Raw genomic sequence first — 8,908 nt, 5'->3', positions numbered from 1 at the left:
TGTGTGTGTGTGTGTGTGTGTGTGTGTGTGTGTGTTCTTAAGGAATGTCTCAAAAGCAAAAGAACATCCTGGTGTTTGCTTGAGATCTTTGTGCTGAGAGCAGGGAGAGTCCTGGGTCCCCAGCTCAGCCAAAGAAGGCCCAGCCCAGAGGGCTCACTTCCACCTCGGGTGCCCAGGCTGCCCTTCACTCCCTTGCTGGTCACGGGATCCCCTCCTGCTGCTGTGGGCTGAGACTGGCCCAGCCAGAAAAATTTGCCAGACTCCACATCTCCAAAATAACCATCCCAAAGTAGGGCTGGAAATATGGATCAAGGGTAGAGCACCAGCCTATGCAGGACTGAGGACCTGAGGTCAAATTATAGTACCACCAAAAAAGAAAAAAAAGGGTAAAAAAAGAAAGAAAGAGGGGCTAGGAAGGTGGCTGAGTGGCCGAGTGCTGGTCTAGCATGCATGAAGTCCTGGGTTCGATTCTTCAGTACCACATACACAGAAAAAGATGGAAGTGACACTGTGGCTCAAGTGGTAGAGCGCCAGTCTTGAGCAAAAGCAGCTCAGGGGCAGCGCCCAGGCTTTTCCAGCAAAGCTCAGACTCCCGACTTGGGCCTGCAGGTGTCCAAGGGTGGCTGCGGAGAGCAGCCCGGCATCCCCGCCGCCACGGGGCCTGCGACGCCTCCTGTAGTCCACACTCCTCCTGGAGTCACCTTGGTTCCAGGAAGGACAGAGAGATGACAGCATCTTTCCAAGAAGGGACAGAAACTGTCCCCAAGGGAAGGGGGCAGAGCCCCTGTTGGCCAGACCGTGGGCCAGACAATGACTTCTTGTGAGCATATTGCACCTCCACACCATATAACAGCTTCCCAGGAGTGCCTGAGTGATGACCAATCAGGCCCTGCCTTACTTACCTGTGACCGGACGGTTATGCCTACCTTTAGTCTCTGCCCAATTCTCCCCCTAGTTAAACCTAAACAAGCTGGTCTGTGCCCGGAAGATGGGCTGGATTGCAGAAATGTACATCTCCCTGCGGTGTGTCCTGGAACAAGGCTCTGTTCTCTGCCTCCACCTCTACTCGCCTCTTTATTTGGTGTACTGGGGTGAGAGGTGTAATCTGAGCCCTGAAACCCCAGGAGCCGGGACCCTGGCCCAGATTTGGGTTCCGCCATGACCGCTGGGTCACTTCATTTCTCCTAGGCACAGGAGACAGGAACCAGAAGAAAGCAAAGGAATGCAGCACCCTGCTCCCAAGTCTCGGGGACAGGCCACCGTGAGCTGGCTTCCCTCCCTTTCGCTGAGGTCCTGAGGCTGCTCCGGCCCAGGCACTGGGAGGCAGGTGGGCACCGGGGGCTCAGCTCCCCATCTCTGCCCCTAACATTATTCTGGGCGGGTGGTCTGTCCGCTGACCCTCGGTGCTAGCTTACCTTGGCAGAAGATTCGATGGAGTTGCAGTCATCAAAGGCTTGGCAGAAGATTGTGGCCAGCCTCCTATCCAGATCTTGAATCTTGGTCTCAAAATCGGCGTAATCATTGTCAAAACTCTTGAAAGTAAATGAAATGTAGTCAGCAAGTCAGGCAGGGCTGTGGTCACCCGTAACGCCCCCTGCTGGACGGGGACACTGGCAGCCCCGTGAACGCCAGGGCTGTGAGGTGGCTGGGTGGAAGACAGCTCGCCCTCCATTCAAGAGGCTGGAGGGAGATCTCCAGCACGGCCAGACAAAAGAAAGAAAAGCAACTTCTAAGAGAATGCTTGCACGGCCCCAGGCCCCTCCTTGTGCAGTTCCCCTGATAACAGGTTAAGGTGCTGGGAGCCAGGTGTTCCCCACTTCCCGCTGGTTGGCCCTCTCCTCGGCAGGGCTCATCAGCCCTCGACTGTGGCCTCACCGAGTCTCCGGGATCCAGGGGATCGTATTTGCACTCAGCAAAAACCTTCACCAGCTCAAAGACCTCGTCATAAATCTGGGTCACCATGTTTCCCAGGATGTTGCCCCGAACACCACCCAGTTCGATCTTCTCCAGCTTCAGAAACTCAATGGCAGTTTTATAAAGTTCCTAGAGGGACAGGGAAAGAAGAATAAACAAAAACAATATGCTCAGCCAGGTGCCGGTGGCTCACGCCTGTAATCTTAGCTACTGAGGAGGCTGAGATCTGAGGATCATGGTTCAAAGTCAGCCCCAGCAGGAAACTCCATGGGACTCTTTTTTTTTTTTTTTGGGTCCACTCGTGGGGCCTGAACTCTGGGCCTGGGCGCTGTCCCTCAGCTCTTCAGCTCAAGGCTAGCGCTCTACCACTTGAGCCACAGGGCCACTTCTGGCTTTTTTTTTTCTTTTTGCTTATGTGGTGCTGGGAATCGAACCCAGGGCCTCAGGCATGCAAGGCAAGCGCTCTACCACTGAGCCACCTTCCCAGACCTCCATGGGACTCTTATCTGGACTCTATCTCCAATAAACCACTCAGAAAACCAGAAGTGGTGCTGTGGTTCAAGTGGTAGAGAACTAGCCTAAAGAGCTGAGGGACAGCATGCAGGCCCAGAGTTCAAGCCCCATGACTGACCAAAACACAAAGGAGTCGGGGCTCTATTTGCATATTCTTCCAGTCAGCCTGGAAGAACAGAACAGGCTGACCATTTCCCCACCCCCAAAGTCTCCTCTTTCCAGAAACTTCATCCCGATTCAGTCTATGATTATGTAGGAGTCAATAGCTACTTGACCATGACCTTCTGAATCCCTGGGCTGGGAGCCTTTGGATGCTGATTTAAATCCGGGAGCTCTGAGTGGCCTGCCATCACCCCTACGCTCACAAGTGTGGACAAGGCCCAGCTACAACGCCAGGAAAATCAGAGGCTAAAGCGTTATTTGTCCCCACTGTAATGATCTAAGTCATGGGCACACAGGCTTTTTGTTGTTGTTGATCCTGGGGCTTGAACTCAGGGCCTGGGTGCTGTCTCTGAGATTTTCTGCTCAAGGCTGGCACTATACCACTTGAGCCACAGCTCCACTTGCAGCTTTTTGGTGGTTAAGTGGAGACGAGTGTCATGGACTTTCCTGCTCCAGCTATCTTCAAATCATGGTCCTCAGACCTCAGCCTCCTGAGTATGTAGGATTACAGGTGTGAGCCATAGGTGCCTGGCTCCTCTCATTATTTGGGGATTGGGTTTCTTTCCTGGGCGATCCTGGATAGAATCCTCCCATTTATACCTTCCACTGTAGCTGGGACAGACACACATCGCCACACCCAGGTTTTATTCTGTTGAGATGGAGCTCACTAACATTTGGGTGGAGGGGGAGAGGTTCCCTTGAACCTCCATCCTCCCCATCTCAGCCTCCTGACAAGGTAGGATTGCAGGCATGCGGCACTGCACTCGGCTCCCAAGAGGTGATTCTAGAGGAGCAGTCCAAGAAGCAAGGGGACGATGAACAACACTGGGCTTTACCTCAATGGTCTGGACGCGGTGGAAGAAGGAATTCATTCTGGAAAACGCGAGGGAAGAAGGGAACTCCCATGGCACAGGAGGTTTGTTCTTTTGGTGGTGGGGGGGGAGAGACAGAGAGAGAGGGAGGGAGAGGGAGAGAGGAAAAAAAAAAGAGGGAGAGGGAGGGGGAGAAACAGATTGTATTATGCTCGCTTTGGACATCTACCAGTCTGTCCAGGTGTTTGTTGTCTTTTTCCCTCCACCAGGGCTCTGTGGGGCTCTGTGGGGCTCTGTGGGGCTCTGTGGGGCTCTGTGGGCTCTGTGGGCTCTGTGGGGCTCTGTGGGGCTCTGGGGGTTCTGTGGGGCTCTGTGGGGGCTCTGTGGGGCTCTGTGGGGGCTCTGTGGGGCTCTGTGGGGGCTCTCTGGGGCTCTCTGGGGCTCTGTGGGGCTCTGTGGGGCTCTGTGGGGCTCTGTGGGGGCTCTGTGGGGCTCTGTGGGGGCTCTGTGGGGCTCTGTGGGGCTCTGTGGAGCTCTGTGGGGCTCTGTGGGGGGTCCGTGGGGCTCTGTGGGCCAGAAGTACCTTGAAGAAGAGCTTCATGTTGGCGCAGCAGAAGTCATAGATGCGGAAGAGCTCCTTCAGGACATTCACGGACAGGGAGATGCCGTTCAGGATCTCCTCTATCTCCCCCTGCAGGCCTTTTAGCACCTCGTCTGGGCTCAGGAAGCTGCGCGTCTGGATGAAAGAGAAGGTGAAGGAACATCCCAAGCTGTTCCCTGACACCCGAACATCCCAAGCTGTTCCCTGACACCCGGCACCATAAGTGTGAGAGGAGGCATGGCGCCTGGGGACCCGGCGTCTGGGTCCTGGGCCACAGGATCTCCCTCGAGCCCGCGGCCAGTCTGGATCCCATTTGGAGCGCCGAGCAGCCCACCCTAGGCCCCTCACCCTATTCCTGGCTGCAGCAGAAACAGATTTTGGACCCTGGAGGGGCCCTTGTGTGGATGCCCTGTGCAGAGTGCACCACGCCCTTCTGCTTCTGCCAGTGGCAAGTTTTTATTTTTCTGTCATAGGGCTTGAACTCTGGCCAAGGCTAGCACTCTACCGCTTTGAGCCACAGTGCTACTTCTGGTTTTCTGGTGTTAATCGGAGGTAAGAGTCTCATGGACTTTTCACCCAGGCTGGCTTCAACCATGACCCTGGTAGCTAGGATTACAGGCGTGAGCCACAGCACCTAGCACAAGTGTGGCTTTGATGTAGAAAGATGGCCCAGGCCGGCCCGGGCTCCATGCTGCTGGCCGCTAGGCTGAGAGGAGGGAAGGCTGTATGCAGCAGGAGGTAGCTGGCTGCGGGCTGGCCCAACCCCACAGGTGCTTGGCTAAGTCCCGGGACTCCCAGGGAACCTCCTCCTCTGTCCTCCCTTTCCTTTCCTCCTCCTTGCATAGAGGCTGGTTGGGCAGGCCTTGTTAGTACTCCAGCAAGCTGCTGGGAGGGCTGGACCTGGGCTTGGGGCCCCTGCTTTGTGTGGTGGTGGGGTGTGGAGCTGGGGGGTGGGTCGGTGGGGGAGGGGCAGGCAGTGGGGTGTGGAGCTGGGGGGGTGGGTCGATGGGGGAGGGGCAGGCGGCGTCACCATCTCGATGAGCTGGTTGCAGAACTCCTGCAGGATGACGATGACTCTCGAGGGTGTGTTGTAGTATGCCGAGGTGGCCCAGATGAAGCAGATGGTGTTCAGCACCTTGGCAATGTAGGTCGGGAGCTGGGGGGGGGGGGAGGAGGCGGGGTTTTGGTCCAAGGTCCCTGTCCTTCTGCTCCTCATGGCTGGCGCTGGACCTCCGGGACCTGGTGTGACAGCCAGGGGGCCTGCAGTCCCCGGGACCCTCGTGAACCCCCCTCCCCTCCCCCTCCCCCTGTGCGGCCCCGCAGCGCACCACGGTGAAGTCGGCCTGCTCCATCTCCTCTAGCGAGATGCGGAGGGGCTTCAGGTAGAGAACAATGTCGTTGGCTTCCTTCAGCCCTGCGCATGACAAGAGTCGGCACCAGTCAGAGAACCACGTGCACCTGGACCCCACCCCACCCCTCCACGACACCATGGGGTGAGGGCTGGGTGGGGCAGGGTGGGGCAGGCACCCCAGGGCTGGCCACGGCCCCTCCAGGGAGCTCACCTTCCGTGACGCTCATGTACACGCTCTGCAGGGCCGGCCAGTAGCAGCTTTTGGCTTTTTCCAGGATCTCAACGATCTTGTTCACTTTGGGTCTGTTTAGCTGAGGAGAGAAGGCAGCTTCCTGCTCAACTCTCGAGGCTCTCGCTAAGGACGCTCGCTGGCTTGCAGCCAGGCTGGGGGGGGCGGGCACTGAGGGGTGCGGCCCACCTGCTCGTGGATACACTGCAGGTTCATCAGGCGGGCGTCCCAGAAGTCAAACTCCACCCGGGGCAGAGGGTGCAGCCCATCCAGCAGGGCCTGGGCCGAATCCTTGCTCATGACGTCTCGGATCTGGTGCGACCAGTCAATGATGATGGTCTCGATGGCGTGCAGAAGAGAATTGTCCAGGGACGAAGGGATCCTACCAGGGACCAGGGCGGGGCCAGGCTGTCTTGGTCAACTACTCTGGGTGTCCCAAGAGGGGTTCCCCCCTGTCCCTTCCCCAGCAGCCTGGTGCCAATGCCCAAGCCGTGGGCAGCAGGGCTGTGCCAGTCCTGACGATCCTGGCTTGTTGCAGTGGGCTGGGGGAGGGGATTTCTAACCTCCTCAGGTAGTGAGAAACCAAGGGCAGGGCAGGGAAGGGGAGGATTCCAGAATAAACTTTAGGACTGTTCCCCCCACCCATTCTGACAGAGGCCATCAAGTGCCAGTGTGGCAGGCTTCCTGCTCCGTGGAGGGAACGTGGGAGGCTGGGGCTGCTCCCAGACCTGTGTGCATGGACGCACGGCAATGGTTCTGAGGGTCTGTGTACCAAGGCGGGTGCAACAGCGGCGTGATGGGTGCCGTGGGGCATCCCAGGGGCCCGCGGGCGTCTCAAGACCCCTGGAAGGCCACAGTGTCCGCCTCACTCACGCGCGCTCTGGGGCGTCGTGACTGTGCTCACTCATGATGGCGGGGTGGGCCCCCTCCTGGAGTAGGAGCTACGATCCCAGGGGGTCTCACACCTGTCCTTTCCTACCCTGTCTGTCTATCCCAGACTCAGAACCCCCAGTAACACCCTGTGCATTCAAGCATATCTTCTTTTGTCATTTGTGGGGCCTGAACTCTAGGCCTGGGCTCTGTCCCTCAGTTCGTCAGCTCAAGGCCAGTGCTTTACCACTTGAGCCACAGCGCCACTTCTGGTTTTTTGGTGGTTCATTGGAGATAAAGAGTCTCACGGACTTTCCTGCCCGGGCTGGCTTTGAACCATGATCCTCAGATCTCAACCACCTGAGTAGCTGGATGACAGTCGTGAGCCACCAGTGCCCAGCTCAAGCATTTCATTAGCTCCAGAGCACAAGGCCAGCGAGACGCTCTCGCCATCACTGGTGGTCAGAGCTCAGGGATTTCCCCAGCCCTGGGCAGCAGGAAGCGGGCAGTGCCTACCTCTCCATGGACTCCAGCGTGCCATCCAGGCTCCCCAGGTGCTCCGGGGTGGGCAGCAGGGTTTTCCCCTTGATCTTCCCCCCCATCACAAACATCTCATTCTTTAGCTTGTGGACCTGCTTGATGATGTCCTCCGAGACCACCTGGGGCCAGCCCTCCATGTTCTCTTTCTGGTTTAGCAGAGCGTAGAGGATCTGCGAGGAGACACACAGCTGCACGGCGGCGGGCCTTCTCCACGCCCAAGGCCGCGATGAACCAACCCGGGTGCCCGCCCCACGCCCTCACTCCTGGGGGGCTACAGGTGGAGGTAAGGTCTCCACAGAGGCCGTCCAGGGTTGGTGAGGCCAGTAGAGTGGCCCTAACCGAGCTGGATTTATGTCCACAAGAGAAGAGGAGGTTAAGTCAGGTGCTGATGACTGACTCTCATGGGTCTCATGTGTCTCTGGAGTCAGAGATCCAGAAGACAGTGGTTCAAAGCCAGCCTAGGCAACAAAGTCTACGAGACCTCCTCTCCAAACTAATCAGCAAAAGGCTGGAAGTAGCGGCATGGCTCAGGTGACAGAGCTCCAGCCAGGAGCACAAAGCTGGGCGAAAATATGAGCCACTGGGTTCAAGACCCAGAACCAGACAGACACACACACGCACACACACACACACCACACACACACACGCACACACTCCTACAAGCCAAGGAGAGAGGCCTCAGATGAAGGCCGCACACTTCAGCCTCCGGAGGGGGAGAGACTCTCGCGTCTGTGTGAAGCCCAGGGTGGCATCGTGCGTGGCAGTGAGCTGGCCGAGCCGGCCACGCACCCTGTTGTGACCGAGACACCCTCCCCCCTCGCCTTGCTCTGCGTCCCGTGGCCCCAGGCTTCATTTGTTTCTTTTCCTTTGGATGTGTTCGGGCAGGGACCCAGGTGCTCCTCCTACAGTGCTCAGGACCATAGCACGTTTCCAGGGCTCTAAGTGCCCCCTGCTCAACATCAGAGGAGCTGGGACACAGTGGAGGGGAAAACGCCACTCCTTCATCCTCTGCCTGGTCCCTCCCCGGCCCCAGGGGCCCCCCTAGCAAGCAAACAGGGCAGGCAGGGCTCAGCAGATCCCACCTAGCACCTGGGCCTCCCCGGAAGGCTGCGGCCTTTCCATCCAGCTTCCAGCTGAGGCTGCTGAGCCCGACCGCACAGCTGCGAGTCCCCGACCCGCACCTCCTCCACCACGGCGATCAGCTGCTCCACGGGCGCCGGGCTGAGGTCGCCGTACAGGAGGTTGGTCTTGTAGTTTTCCTTGTTGATGTTCTCCCGGGACGTCTTGAGGAAGTAGACGCCTTTGGACTTGAGCGTCTCCGGGAAGCCCAGGCTGGGTATGATGATGCCGGCGGGGTTGAGCGTCAGCAGCAGCAGCGGGATGTCCTGCTTGTCGAAGAACTCCATGAACAAGGCCAAGTTCTCCTCGGCCCCAACCAGTTTGCTCCATTTGTCTGGCTTGAACCTGAGCAGCATGGATGCGATGGTCTCCAGGTACTGGATTCTGACGTCGGTCATGAACGCCATCCCGACGTCTCCTCAGGGAATCTGTCCCCACCAAGCAAGGGGACAAGGTTTGTGGTGAACGCGTTGTGCTTGGCTGCGGATGGACTGGTGTCGGAAGAGAGGCAAGGGGCCGGGCATGCGCACTCTGGCCAGACACTTTTCCCTGCTGGTGTTAGTTGTGACCATAAATTAACAGGCTGGAACAAAGGGAAGAGATGGCAACCACTGCCAGGTGGCGTGGAAGAGTGGGAGGAGCAAACGGAGCGAACAGAGGAGCAGGTGAAAGGGTTCAGGTAACAGGAGGTTCCATCTGCCGTCCTGGCCACTTGGGAGGCAGAGGAGGAGGAGGATCAGATTGTAGTTCAAGGCTAGCCTGGACAAAACGTACTTGAGAACCTCATCTCAACCAAT

The 8,908-nt window shown here is 57.9% G+C and overlaps 1 protein-coding gene across 1 annotated transcript in view; it reads right to left on the bottom strand.

The window, feature by feature from the left end:
- Positions 1-8,467, bottom strand: part of Dnah17 (dynein, axonemal, heavy chain 17) — a 94,509-nt gene extending 86,042 nt beyond the window's left edge. The window contains exons 1-10 of the mRNA XM_013036358.1: positions 8,174-8,467; positions 6,969-7,162; positions 5,772-5,964; positions 5,565-5,664; positions 5,331-5,416; positions 5,033-5,158; positions 3,985-4,137; positions 3,426-3,512; positions 1,876-2,043; positions 1,416-1,532 (exon numbers count right to left, since the gene is read on the bottom strand). Of these exons, the coding sequence (XP_012891812.1) occupies positions 1,416-1,532; positions 1,876-2,043; positions 3,426-3,512; positions 3,985-4,137; positions 5,033-5,158; positions 5,331-5,416; positions 5,565-5,664; positions 5,772-5,964; positions 6,969-7,162; positions 8,174-8,467 (1,518 nt within the window). The remainder of the gene's footprint in view (positions 1-1,415; positions 1,533-1,875; positions 2,044-3,425; positions 3,513-3,984; positions 4,138-5,032; positions 5,159-5,330; positions 5,417-5,564; positions 5,665-5,771; positions 5,965-6,968; positions 7,163-8,173) is intronic.
- Positions 8,468-8,908: the final 441 nt, after the last annotated feature.

The sequence above is a fragment of the Dipodomys ordii genome, unplaced genomic scaffold (genome assembly GCF_000151885.1).
Source record: "Dipodomys ordii isolate 6190 unplaced genomic scaffold, Dord_2.0 Scaffold7, whole genome shotgun sequence".
Taxonomy (NCBI): Eukaryota; Metazoa; Chordata; class Mammalia; order Rodentia; family Heteromyidae; genus Dipodomys; species Dipodomys ordii.
This window is presented reverse-complemented; position numbering and strand designations above follow the sequence as displayed.